Raw genomic sequence first — 12,259 nt, 5'->3', positions numbered from 1 at the left:
ATCCTGAAGTCAGATCGAGTATCTCGTTCTGCTTGACGCCTGGTTTCCTTTTCTGGTGGAGTGTCCACATGAGTTACCAAATCCGTCGCAGCGTGTTTTCGTGCTGTCTCCGTTGTGCTCCTCCAGCTCATGACTCCTCTCAGGTCACTCCTGTTTTCTTGCTGCATACGTCAGAGAGCCGACGAACCCGTCCGTGAGCACCCATCTTCGCCTATTTCACCCACCTGAACCGTCTCGTAGGACATTAATCATGAACATGAACCGCTCATACAACCCATCGACGAGCCCCCTGTGCAAGTCTAGTCCATTCATGTACCTGGGTATGCCGCTCACAAGCTTATTTCATTAGTCCGCCTGGCCGTATCGCCGCCGATCAAAAGCTGAAGGAAAGGCTCGGAATCGTAGTAAGCTCGCAGCAAGGGCAAGTATTCGTCTTTCCACCATGCACCGTCGCACTCACGTCCTGGGACGTCCCGCAGAAAGATGGTCAATGTGAACGCTCAATTTCCGTTCAATCTCCACGGCGGCAAGGTACTTGGCGATCCATCCTCATCACATTCCACTCGAAGCGTTTCTGGTGGAACACAGGATAGCTACAGCCGCCGTCCATCGCGTTCGCCCGGCCCCTCGCTGCAAAAGTCCCAGTCTAGCTTATCCTTGGCGCACGACGTCCAGGAGTTCTATCGTGGTCAGGCCAACGATAGTATGGACCAAATCCGACCGGTATTGAATGCAAGGCTTATCAAGGGGGGTCGGTATGGATCAACAGGCAGTACTCGAGGTCGTCCGACGCAAACGAGCGGCTTCCTTGGTGCTACGGACCACACCAGGCAGGAGGGAGGTCCTGGGTCGGGAACAGAATATGAGGGGAAGCAGGGCAACAAGGATGGCTTATCAGGCTTAGCCTCTGAAGACCGGACGCTGCGTGCCTCGGCCACTCATATACAGGTGCGCCGAACCAAGCCGTCCTACCCCCTGAGATCGACCATTCATACTCAATCTTCTCGTTATCCTAGGACTGGTCCACTGCTTCTACCGATGGTAGCTCGCTGGCCCCACCTCCGGCTGAAGGTTTTACAATTCATGACGCTGGCGCCATATCGAGGTCGTGGGGAGATTGAATGTTCTAAGCCTCTCTTCTGTTTACAATCATTTTATGGACACAAGACTTCTATCCACAGCATGCGCTCATTACCACATCTCGAATATATTTCTCTATTGGGTCGTTCACGGACACGGTGTTCGCAGCATGCTAGTGCCTCGTCTCGATAAGACGTTTGTGGAAAGGTGTATGAACCCTGTACCCATCCCACGCCCTCAGGCCTTTATTGTTCTGGGTCGTTGGGTAAACACGTTATGAAAGCAGGTGATTACCGGTACTAACCATTAAGTAAAGAGGTGGCTTGCCTCTTGTCATCTCGAGCGTCCACAGACTATACGAGGAAGAACATTTGCTTTGCTGTGGCCATATATTATCTGGCGTCGCATGGCTTTGGCAAAGCTTTTAAAGGTGGATTAGCGTGTCAAAGTTGGTGTAAAGCCACCTTTAGGCGTTATTCCCTCCCTTCCGAGCAAACGGTAAGACGGCTTCCAAGTTTGTGCGCCTTCTTACTCAATTTTAGGACAGTTCCGGAGTCAGCGTTCTCAGGTGGCAGGCTGTACTGGCTTTGAATGGAATGATCCGAGTTGCAGAAACTGGGTCGGACATTAATGATGTTTCCGATGTGGCGCAAACATGATTATCCTTTGATGAACGTAGTTCAGAGTACAGTCGCGGACAGCCAAAGTCGACAAAAAGTACTGACCCCTTTTGTTTCTTCCGAAAACTATCAGAATCGACTGCAATTGATGTGAGGGCCTTGCCAATGAAGTTTGAGTGAATCTCCACAAGCCATTCATCCAAAAAAGGTGGTTCTTTGATTTTGACCCCTCAAAATTTGGCCACACCCTATTTCTCGTCCTAAAATCACGAAAAAATTGCCAATCGACTCCTTTTGATCTGCCGCCAATGATTCTGTTAAAAGATTTCCAATAAAATGCTGTGGGAATCATGGAAAAAATTCCGAAGTCGGACATGGGAGCACGGACCGGCATTTGCCACATACCATAAAGGGATGGTTATGACCCCTAACTTTGGTGCTCATTGTTTCTTGCAACTGAACTACGCAAGAACTACATGAATCAAATGTGACTGATCATACTAATTCTTGATAAAACCATTGCCCAGTCCTTCCTAGGGCACCACTACATGTTATGATACACAAAACATGAACAAGGACTGAGTATTCCTCACCTAAACTTGAACTAACTCTCGACAGAGCTAATCCTTGACATTAATGCTAACCATTGGCCAAGAGTATACAGTAACATTGTCAGAAATCATCTTTGCTGAGGGTTAGCTCTGTCTTAGAGTTAGCTCTGTCTTAGAGTTAGCTCTGTCATGCAAATTCAGCTTTGTTGACATTGAGGGGTGGTTATGTTGAGGATTAGTTTCCTGAGGGTTAGTTATATCAAGGGTTAGTCATTTCGGGGATTAAAATTGGCAAAGGTCTTCAGTGCCGCAAGGGTAATAAAGACCACCAATTTTCAACTTCAGGGGCTTCACCAGCCAGTTCCCACGGCCAAAAGTTGCATTTTTTTTGGCCAAAAATTTGGCCACACCCAAAAAGACGTGGGAAAAACTTCGGAGGTGCATTTTCCGGCTCCTTTCACTGTTCTGACCTCAGATCTGCAGTCAAAATTTCACAAATTTTGCTAGATCTTGCTCGGCCCCTTTTGTCGACTTTGGCTGTCCGTGACTGTACTTTCCAGGCATGGCTCGATTGGTGCATCATGATGGTCAGAGGGCGATGTGCGGCGCATCTTAGCGTCCCCGGCCCGTGAAGTCTTCGAGCTTTACTGGCAGCCGCTTTTGAGCTGTCAGAAAGACATTAGGTTTGTCAATAAATCTATGAATAGAATATTCGGTGCCGGGAGAACGCGTAACTTGCCTTATGCTTTGCTGAAATGAGCGTCGTCGAAATCTAGCTACATGGGAAGTGTCAATCTGTGGGTAGGAAGACAGCGGCCCGGGTTTGCCTTTCGCGGCTATCTCGGTCAAGGTACGAAGTAGATAATTAGATACTATGTCCGTATTCGTCGGCGAGACGTCATGGAATTGACGACAATCTTTTGTTGAAAACAAATGTTCCTGCGTTTGTTGCCGTTATACTTCTGTGCGCATGCCCGCTAAGCTCTCCATCGTCGAGTACCTGGTGCTAAAACCGATTGATCTTTACTTAGTCAGGCCGGCCAAGTGATTACACCTTTTACACCAATGAGTGAGGACTAACTTGGGCTTCGGATGATATGTGCGCGCGGCTTCGACATGTAGCAGATCTTATGCATCCCGATTGGCTGTTTCAAATGTAGAGTATGCGGATAAGGAAGGCACTCAACGTATTCAACTGTTCCATCGATGGGCGCGATGATCTGATGGTTCTCGATGTCGAACTTGGGCTTCTGGGGAGCTGTGGTTGTGTGTAGATGTATTTTTCCCATTGATATCTCGCAGAGCCGGTCGTGTGGTGCAAAAGTCACACTGATGGCCCACTAAGCGTATGCGGCCCTATGTGATCATCCGCAGTCAACATCGATCATGGTCATCTGGTTGGGCACGGGAAGGTACGGGAGCATATCGGTATATCGATTGGGTCCACCAAATACAGATTGACAACAATGACATTGGTTTCCGAGGAACGGCCATCAGATCATCTGGCAAACCAACCGTACCGGTGGTCCAAAAGATTTAAAGCACAGGAGACAAGCATGATGCCAAACTGCATGCAACGACTGCGTCGGGCAATTGTAAGCTTCAGCGTGGCGAGACGCTATCATGAATAAAGGATAGCAATGAGCCTATAACCTGGTAGGGCGAAGATGAAAATGAATGTTGAGTGGAATGGCAGTAATACCGCATTAACTTGAAGGTCTGAATAGCTCGAGCTGCCCATGCCCTGCAAGAATTATGTCACGGATTCATCCACCTCTCCACAAAAGGGTTGTTGGGAACGAGCGATGAAGCAGGACCGTCGAGGGGTGATGCTAGTTCATTCGGGGACATTGTACGTCCTTCTGCGGGCCACCCTTGGCGGTTGGTCAACCTGGAGTTGGCCGAACAAAAGGTCTTGAGGTATCTTTGAGCCGGGATCGGCTGCCACGAAGTTCAAGCGGTTTAATATGGGTTCGCATGCTCTGTGCTGTTTCTGTTCATGTTGTTCATAGGCCGCCGTCGGCGAGAAAAAGCTAACGCTTCTTCCGAAACCCCTCTTGAGTCCTTCCGAATAAATAAAGCGACGCATGCCACCCGGCGCGAAGGACGTTAACGTTTAATTCTTCCGAGACTCTCGAGGAAGCAAGGCGGGGAAGGGAACATTACCACTTTCTCTCGGGAAAGTTCCTGAGTTCTACTCACTCAAGGTTGGTCGTAAGATAACGTCCTGGTCACGTTGCTGAGGTACCTCACTTACGCAAGTTCACGAACGAAATCCTTATATGCTTTGGACAGCTCTCGAAGGAGTGATATCGGATTAGCGTCTCCTCGCTCGTCAATCATTCAGCGAACTGAGCGTCGATCTCATAAGATACGATCCTCGGCTCATCACGAGCGTGCGCATGATTCATTGCATATGTATACTTTATTCAGTCCATGTGTATGACTGAGTATATCATAACTTTATGAGGTGTACAGCACGAAGGACAAAATGAGCGACATACTCTTCGCAGAAGTCTAATCACGTCTATCTCGGGCGTCAGGCAGATCTCGCCTTGAGTGAAAGTTCCACCGCCGATGATCATTCTCTCGTTCCCTCTCCCTTTCTACCGCATCGTAGTCTCGGACATCACGGCGTCGCTCGGAAGGTACGTGCGGTGAGCGGCTGTGTCTAGACCTTCTATCTCCATCTTGATAATGGCTGCGGGGACGAGGAGAGCGTGAGCGCGAAGAGCGGTGCCGGAGTGCGCCCTCATCGTTCCGGCGCTCTCTACGAGCTTCTTTGCGCGCGCGCTTTTCCTCTTTGCGCTCAGCTTTCTTGCGGCGCTTCTCTTCTTTCTCCTGAGCACGCTGTAGCCTCTCAGAATCGTCGGGTTCGGCGTTCTCAGGCTGCCTAGTGGTAGACGAGGAAGCTTCCTGGGCACCTTTAGGGGTGGCTTCAAAACCTCTACAACACCAGAGCACGGTGGTTAGCGCTCTGAAGGTGGACGGTGAACAGTTAACTCACAGTGCTGCAGAGAGTGCTTCGGCTTCGGCTTCCTTAACTTTGCGTATTTCTTCCTTTCTTGCAGCTTCACCGTCGTCCAGATCCCTGTTGTACCAGTGAATATCCTTGTTCTTCTGCCACCGACCAGCAGGTGCATTGATACTATGCCCCAGGTAGTTCTAAGCGGCAAAACGGCGTGAGCATGAGAGGATTAGCCTTACGGAAGTGAACATACCTCTCTGTCTTTGTCTACAGTTACATCTGACCACTTGAACTCTGCCTGTCCCCCACGAGTCCCTCCGCGTACAGGTTCGAACATCAGGTTATGGTATGGCACGAAATGAGGGGGTTCGGCAAATCCCGACTTCCGCTAGTTACTTATCTAAGCATGCGCGCGCACAGTATTACGATATACTTCAATAGTATTGTAGCACTCATAGGTACTTCTACTAGTAGATTGCCCAAGCCCGTCTAAGTTTCTACAATTCTTCTGGCATGTCTGGTGTCAGACAAATAAAGATAATCACACTGTGGTGACTTTGACTGTCGCCAAAGACACGTTAACGCACTCGAGCTTGGCTCCAGCATTGTATTAAATTATCGTTGGTACCACTTACATAGACACCTAAGCCGATGTGATAGAGTGAGACAGATGAGGCAGCCAAGCTGGTATCGCTCCTTGTTTACTACCAGCTACACCTTCCTGGGTCGCTGCACTCGTATCTCGCCTAGGAACATCCAAGATTTGGCGGATCGTTACTCAATGTGCACCCTCCTCCTGACGTCCGTGGTTTGCTAGAAGCCGTTCTAACAACATCTAATCAGAATCTAACTGCCTACTAGTGATGTACGCCTTCGGGTTCCAAGTCATTGCAACCTTAAGACGGCCGCCGAGAGGCTTCTAGCTTCATATCTCGTAACACGAGCTGGGGTGTTTCTGCAAAAGTCGAGCTGTGCCTCATGATCCATATCATCTCGCCGCTCAATCCTCTGCCCCGTTCCTCGTACAGGCCTCGATGATTCGAGTGCTGAGTGCGTCGGTGGTTAGCGTCACCTCACAATCGCGCCTTTGGGTCGTCTTCCCCTGAAGAAAGGGAGCTTATCTTGTCTTCGTTGTCGACGATAGCCGGCAGACGGATTCTGCGTCGCCATGTCCGGTGACCGGCGCCTGAATGTATGACCCCCTCCCGGCGGCAGGTCAACATATGCAAATAAGGTACGTACCCTGGTTTGCTTCCGGTTCTGGCCGCACACTAAAGTACAGTCCACAGCTGAATAGGTTCTGGTTTTGATCAGGTACTCAAGACGGACGATGAGGCGAATGATCAAAATTTAAGTCTTATAACAATGGACCGCACAGGCGCGCATCTCGAGGATGTGTGGGGTGGAAACATAATGATGACCAAAGCAGGCAGCGCACGGGCCTGCGTGGCAAATCCAAACGAGCCAAGACGCGCGTGGAAATAGCCGAGGTGAACCTTGGTGCGCTCCTCAACCATCTCTTCATCCACCTTTGTTCAGTATTCTTAGTTCCTCCCTGCACAAGCACCCCAATGAGCAAAAAATCAGCTACAAAACAAGATTCTGAGAGTAGCTATGCTGAACGCGACATAGTCCTCGCCAAAGTGCGCGGTTTCCCCCCCTGGCCGGGCATGGTGTGTACACCTCGACGCGTCTTAACTGCAGTCCCTCACCCTCGCAATGTTCATCCCTTTCGACCCCTTTATGGCACTTTGCTCTGCTAGGTCGTTAACCCAGACAAGGTCCCTCCCGCTGTAGCCAAGGAACGCCCGACGGGCAAGAAGACGCCCTTCTTCTGCGTCAGGTTCTTCCCTGTTGGCGACTAGTACGTGCTTATCGCGCCTTTGTGGTCATTGTCCTGATGTAGCATGATATAGTGCTTGGCTCGTAGCGAAAGATATATCCATGCTCAAGCGTCACGAGATAGAGGCGTGGATCAGCGATCCCCCCAAGCGATCGGGCGACCTCTTGAACGGGTATCGCATTGCTCTCAACCCCGAAAAGTGGGAGGAAGAAAAATCCAACGCCGAGATGGCCGCTGCCGAACAGGAGGGCAATGCTGAGGTTGACCAGCTTGACAGTGAGGAAGAAGACGACGATGCCCCGAAAAAGGTGAAGAAGAGAAAGAGAGACTCCGAGGCCGCGTCGTCGGTTAAGAGCACCAAGGTCAAACCCAGGAAATCCGCTGGAAGCGTGAAGGGCAAGAAGAGCAAGTCCAAGGATATGGTCGAGTCTGAGGATGATGGCGAGAATGACGCAGCTGAGGAAGAGGATGCACCCCCTTCGAAGAAGAAGGCAGCCCCTCCTCCCTCAAAGAAAGCCAAGAAGGATAAGGATGGAGATGAGGTTGATCGTACGTATCACCACCAGAACCTTATGAAACTTACTTACATAGCATATCCTCGTTAGCCGCCTTGGAGAAGGACCCTGAAGCTCGTAAGGTTCGAGAGTGGAGACACAAACTGCAGAAAGCCCTGCTCAGCAAGAGCCCTCCGTCAAATGACGTGAGTGCTCGGGGACCGCGTACACAATGATTTAAATGACACCTTTTCCCTTAGGATATGATCGCTCTTGACCAGCTTTTCACCACTGTGGAGGCCTATGAACATGAAAACATTATCCAGTACCTCTCCGTGAGTATTCCTTGGTCTCGGTCAATACTCTGCGCTCACCACTTCTTGTAGTTCTCGAAGATTGGCAAGGTTATGCGACACATCTTTGCCCTTCCCCCCGAGAAGGTCCCCCGGGATGACGAATTCAAGTTCAGACAGCGCGCCAAAGCCCTCGTGGACAAGTGGCATGCCATTCTCGGTGGCGATAAGGCGAATGAGAACGGGACTAAGAGTGGTGCAAATGGGACAAACGGCACGCCAGCGAACGGCGTTGCTGCAGCGGACTCGAAGCCTCAATCGAAAGCTGAGGCGAAGGCAAATGCGGCGTCCAATGCAAATGGCACGGACGCTACAGCCGAAGGCTCTAACGATTCTTCGGGTGAGGCTAAGAAAGATGCTTCCTCGGAGGACGTGGCTATGGCTTAGGCTTGAACGAAGACATTGCTTGCTCCCTCTAATTGTTTGTCGTTGTACTGTTCCCCTTTGCTTGTATCGGTCAGTCCATGCTGTGGATATACTGCCGTTTTCTTGTTCTGTCTCCATACCTGCAACATTTATCTTACGCGTGCTGTTATTCACTCACTCTGACATACACGAGCGTGAACGTACATACTCTGTCTGCTAGCACTCCTCAGCTGAACGGCAGTCGGTGTGTCACCGATAACTTCTGGTCTGTCCGCAGACATCAATGCAAGGTTTATTCTAGGTCCTATGCAAAGTACAGAAGTAGTGATGTGACAACGGTGAAAATGACGGTGAATTGCAGTGTCCTCAAATTGCACGTTGGGTCAAGGCGAACGCTTGAGATGCCGCTAAGGATAACAGTGGCATTTCCTCCAATATATTGTACACCGAGTTCGTTTATTTTACCGGAGCTGGTCATTAGAGCATCGTCCTGTTGTTAATACTATTAGAGCATACCAGCAGGCAGAGTCAACTGAGAAACACGCACTGGATTGACTCCCTGAAGGTTCTCCATTGCCCCAAACCAGGCATAGCGCTCAACATAGGACGCATTGTCCATGAACGATTGCGTTTGGGCCAGAAATTGTTGAATATCTTCATACGAGCACTGGTCATCTACGTTGTTGAAGTTCTGACACGCCCACTCTGTCACCCAGATTGGTAAATGAAAGGTGTTGTAAAAGTCTTCGATGTACTCTTGGAAGGCGGTCGCATTAACATCATACCAATCTGAACGATCTGATAAGATTGCTTCCGAGCGCCTGAAATCCAAACGTACGAAGAGCCACAAAGTCGATGGTGCAATTGGCACACAAAGACATGAATTCCTGTATCCATGTCTTCCCGTCCGGAGCACTGGTGGGGGCAGGAGTGCCTAGACGAAGGCCCTTTCCATGCAGAGGCTGGATATACTGTGTCCATATCTCTGCACCTTGAGATGGTGTCAAGTTTGACTGAGTAGATTGTTGGGGTCTCCAAATCACATAGGTCAAATGAGAAGGTGCTATAGTCAAAAGGATCACCCACTCGTTCATCCCCAGTACTGCTGTTACGTGTTGTTTAGACACGGTGCCGTCGATTGATGAGTTGAACTGGGATACCTGGTCAGATCCCCAGAGCATGGGCACAAACTCTATGTCTGCTTCGATCGGCCAAGGGCCCCAGGTATAGTACCTTCTCAGATGTAAGTCATCCTGCATGGCGGGTAGTAATGTCAGCTCACCATGAGACCTTTTCCGTGCTCAGAAACTGCTTAATGTCGACATAATTGCCGTTAGGCCAGGCTAAACCAGCCTTGGACGTGTTTGTGACCGCAGCCAAGGCCTGAAAATTGCTGAAACTGAGAACGGCATGACAAAGTGCAAGAGATGCGAGCTTGATCATCGTCGATAGTCGTCGAGGTCGTCAATAAGATATTTGGGTAAATTTCAGCTCCGAGCCATAGAAACGGAGATGTTCAAAAGTGTAGCCTGAAGATATACGTCCGCCAAGGCGGTGACATCGAGGACGGACTTGGTGTACCTTGGAGTCTTCGCTCCTTGCTGGTGGAGTCGGTTCCTATGTAAGAGCAAAGCAGAACGCATGGGTCCATGCTGCTGTGGATGGATAAACGGGTGGCTCTAACAAACCATGGGCACGCTCAGACACGGTGTCAGGGATCAAGCCTTTGGTTGCCTGTGAGATGATCGTATGCAGTTGAGGCAAACAATGCAGAGATAGAGAAGAGATCAATCACAACGTCGGACCGACAGCCGATCAAACTGCAAAGCATGCGGATTCGCGTCCGTGTCACGCCAAGAACGTCACTTAAGCTTCTGCCCTCCGGGTGCTCTTTGTAGGTCCCATGAACTGTTCTGTTGGGCACTTTGTGAAGACTACGGTCCCTCTGTCGCATTCGAAATTACTCCAACATAGACATTTGCTTCTTCAAACCACTCGTCTGGTCTATCGTCGATTGTGCAACTCCGCGCATGCACACATAAGGTTTCCGCCTGTTGCATCGCGGACAGCTATTTTGCGAAAAGTATAGTTTCCAATGCCATTGCTTGTCATTTTTGCTCACTCGTGACTAGGATTATGTTAGTGGCGACGGTGGGAGGTTAACGTCATACCTTTCTGAGCTAACCTAATTTCAAGTCCATTCTCCTGAGAGAGCAATCAAGAACTAGTCTATCAGTCAGTAAGTTAACTACAGTCAAGACTAGCGCTGGTAAGCCTTTATAATGTCTATTTTTATACGCCGCCGTGATAATCATCGTAGGCATGGCAGACTTGGAAACAAAGAAAGGTGACAACTGAGAGGATTCTCTAAAATCCATGACACCTAACTGTTTATGCAGACATAATCACACGTGTGGAGATTTCTCCTCAGCTATACTATAATCTTTGTCAGTTATAATGCTATTGTCGGAGCCCATTCACATTGACCTGAGCTTCATAGCTTTCTCCCCCGGAGATACCACCACCAGTGACGCGTTGACCTATCCCCTTCCTCGTCAAGACGAGCTGCCCAAGCTGCCCGCGTTGCCGGAAAGCTGGCGCTATGCACCCCACCTCTCGTCAACTGATTTAGATGTATATGGTCGCCCACTGATCAGTCGTGGCTGGCGGGTCATTCCTGCAGGGGAGTCTTCCGAGACTGGACTTACACTGGCAATAGCATCAGAGTATCAGTTTTCGAGGTATAAAACCGCGAGAGAGTTCTTGAACCTCCTATGCGACATGAGCAGTGAAGAGAAGGTTTGTATTTCGTTCTGTGATCCTGTTGCACAGATCATTCTCAATAACCTTTAGCACCATGCTAGGATAACGCTCGACCACAAGACCGTGTCAGTCCAGCTCCAAACACACACTGCACATATTGCAAGCACCGACAATGCCGACAATCGTGTCGTGTACAAGGTATCTGGGCTGACAGCGCGCGACATCCGCTGGGCGATTCGGTGCGAACAAGTACGAACCAACATGGTCGATATGGCCACCGTGCAAATCTCTCAGGAAGAGTTGATTAGAACGCAGAGGCACTCGATGAAATGCCTCCTCTGGCGGTACGGGGGCAAAACTGAGCTAATTACATCTTAGCAGTGGTAGCCATGTTAGCTCCTGTGCGATTGTTTTTCGTAACAAGTAGCTCAGAATTGAACCACCTTTTTGGCCGCACCCGGTTTTGGAGCACCAGAAACTTTGATGCCGGACTGCACGCCTACCCCGTCAACAACTGCCCTCTTAATTTTTTCTATACGCTTCTCGTCCTTGTCGACTTCAGCAGTCCGGCGCTTGAGCACATGGAAATCGTCCTCGTCTGCTCCTACGTTCTTCGTCAGTCCCACGACAGACGTAGACGTTCTCGTATCTATGAGAGTGGTGCCAGTGGTTAGCTTGTTTAGCCCCAAACTAAATACAAATAGCGCACCTCCTTTGCGCAACTCGCAATCTTTGGCTAGGTGAGCAGTGCTCCCGCAGAGCTTGCAGCATCCGCCGTTGGGATAAACACCCCTTTCTTTGTTTTTGGGACATAAAGACGCAAGGTGACCCTTGCCGGAACACACAAAACATGATGCGAAAGGAAGTGGTATCAATGGGTCCTCTGGCTCTTTACATCGCGAGAGGTTATGTCGTGTAGATCCACACCTTCACATCATAGCATACAGTAAGCATCACAGTAAGATTGCGTATATAAAAATGATTTCTTACCGATAGCATATGCCTACTACTTTCCCGCTATGCTTCTGCTCTGTTCCATCAGCCTTTGTGTCGGGACAATCTTTCGCGGCATGTCCTTTTTGACGACATGCAAAACACGTAGTGTCCTGGAACTTTTGTGTTATACGCTGCTGTCTCCTAGCTTCTGATCGGTCTAAGCGTAGTTGTGCAACTATGCAATCGTAATGATTTAAGATGGATACAGGCAGGATCATACAAAGA

General features: G+C 49.6%; 6 protein-coding genes across 6 annotated transcripts; 3 read left to right on the top strand and 3 right to left on the bottom strand.

Annotated features, from left to right (window-relative positions):
* Nucleotides 1-125: 125 nt before the first annotated feature.
* On the top strand, nucleotides 126-1,231 carry CONPUDRAFT_164108 (uncharacterized protein). Its single transcript, XM_007768765.1, has 5 exons — nucleotides 126-189; nucleotides 241-293; nucleotides 350-421; nucleotides 480-948; nucleotides 1,017-1,231. The coding sequence occupies exons 1-5, from the start codon at nucleotides 130-132 to the stop codon at nucleotides 1,119-1,121; spliced, it is 759 nt and encodes a 252-aa protein (XP_007766955.1). The 5' UTR covers nucleotides 126-129; the 3' UTR covers nucleotides 1,122-1,231.
* A 3,537-nt stretch (nucleotides 1,232-4,768) lies between these two features.
* On the bottom strand, nucleotides 4,769-5,556 carry CONPUDRAFT_89091 (uncharacterized protein; the record flags this gene model as incomplete). Its single annotated transcript, XM_007768764.1, has 3 exons — nucleotides 4,769-5,198; nucleotides 5,259-5,416; nucleotides 5,473-5,556. The coding sequence occupies 3 exons, from the start codon at nucleotides 5,554-5,556 to the stop codon at nucleotides 4,769-4,771; spliced, it is 672 nt and encodes a 223-aa protein (XP_007766954.1).
* Nucleotides 5,557-6,790: 1,234 nt separating this feature from the next.
* Nucleotides 6,791-8,296, top strand: CONPUDRAFT_89090 (uncharacterized protein; the record flags this gene model as incomplete). Its single annotated transcript, XM_007768763.1, has 6 exons — nucleotides 6,791-6,892; nucleotides 6,983-7,083; nucleotides 7,136-7,611; nucleotides 7,668-7,762; nucleotides 7,817-7,891; nucleotides 7,943-8,296. 6 exons carry the CDS (start codon nucleotides 6,791-6,793, stop codon nucleotides 8,294-8,296), a joined length of 1,203 nt encoding a protein of 400 aa, XP_007766953.1.
* A 283-nt stretch (nucleotides 8,297-8,579) lies between these two features.
* On the bottom strand, nucleotides 8,580-9,999 carry CONPUDRAFT_121492 (glycoside hydrolase; the record flags this gene model as incomplete). The annotated part of the gene is made up of 5 exons (XM_007768762.1): nucleotides 9,558-9,999; nucleotides 9,362-9,508; nucleotides 9,114-9,307; nucleotides 8,823-9,064; nucleotides 8,580-8,765 (listed from the first exon to the last, which is right to left on the bottom strand). Exons 1-5 carry the CDS (start codon nucleotides 9,716-9,718, stop codon nucleotides 8,580-8,582), a joined length of 930 nt encoding a protein of 309 aa, XP_007766952.1. The 5' UTR covers nucleotides 9,719-9,999.
* A 184-nt stretch (nucleotides 10,000-10,183) lies between these two features.
* Nucleotides 10,184-11,489, top strand: CONPUDRAFT_81175 (uncharacterized protein). Its single transcript, XM_007768346.1, has 7 exons — nucleotides 10,184-10,358; nucleotides 10,408-10,413; nucleotides 10,472-10,544; nucleotides 10,596-10,622; nucleotides 10,675-10,722; nucleotides 10,776-11,074; nucleotides 11,129-11,489. Exons 4-7 carry the CDS (start codon nucleotides 10,598-10,600, stop codon nucleotides 11,414-11,416), a joined length of 660 nt encoding a protein of 219 aa, XP_007766536.1. The 5' UTR covers nucleotides 10,184-10,358; nucleotides 10,408-10,413; nucleotides 10,472-10,544; nucleotides 10,596-10,597; the 3' UTR covers nucleotides 11,417-11,489.
* On the bottom strand, nucleotides 11,467-12,252 carry CONPUDRAFT_52948 (uncharacterized protein; the record flags this gene model as incomplete). Its single annotated transcript, XM_007768187.1, has 3 exons — nucleotides 11,467-11,687; nucleotides 11,748-11,965; nucleotides 12,029-12,252. 3 exons carry the CDS (start codon nucleotides 12,250-12,252, stop codon nucleotides 11,467-11,469), a joined length of 663 nt encoding a protein of 220 aa, XP_007766377.1.
* Nucleotides 12,253-12,259: the final 7 nt, after the last annotated feature.

This window comes from Coniophora puteana (genome assembly GCF_000271625.1).
Source record: "Coniophora puteana RWD-64-598 SS2 unplaced genomic scaffold CONPUscaffold_4, whole genome shotgun sequence".
Lineage (NCBI taxonomy): Eukaryota > Fungi > Basidiomycota > Agaricomycetes > Boletales > Coniophoraceae > Coniophora > Coniophora puteana.
The sequence above is the reverse complement of the archived record's forward strand: the minus strand, read 5'-3'. Positions and strand labels throughout refer to the sequence as shown.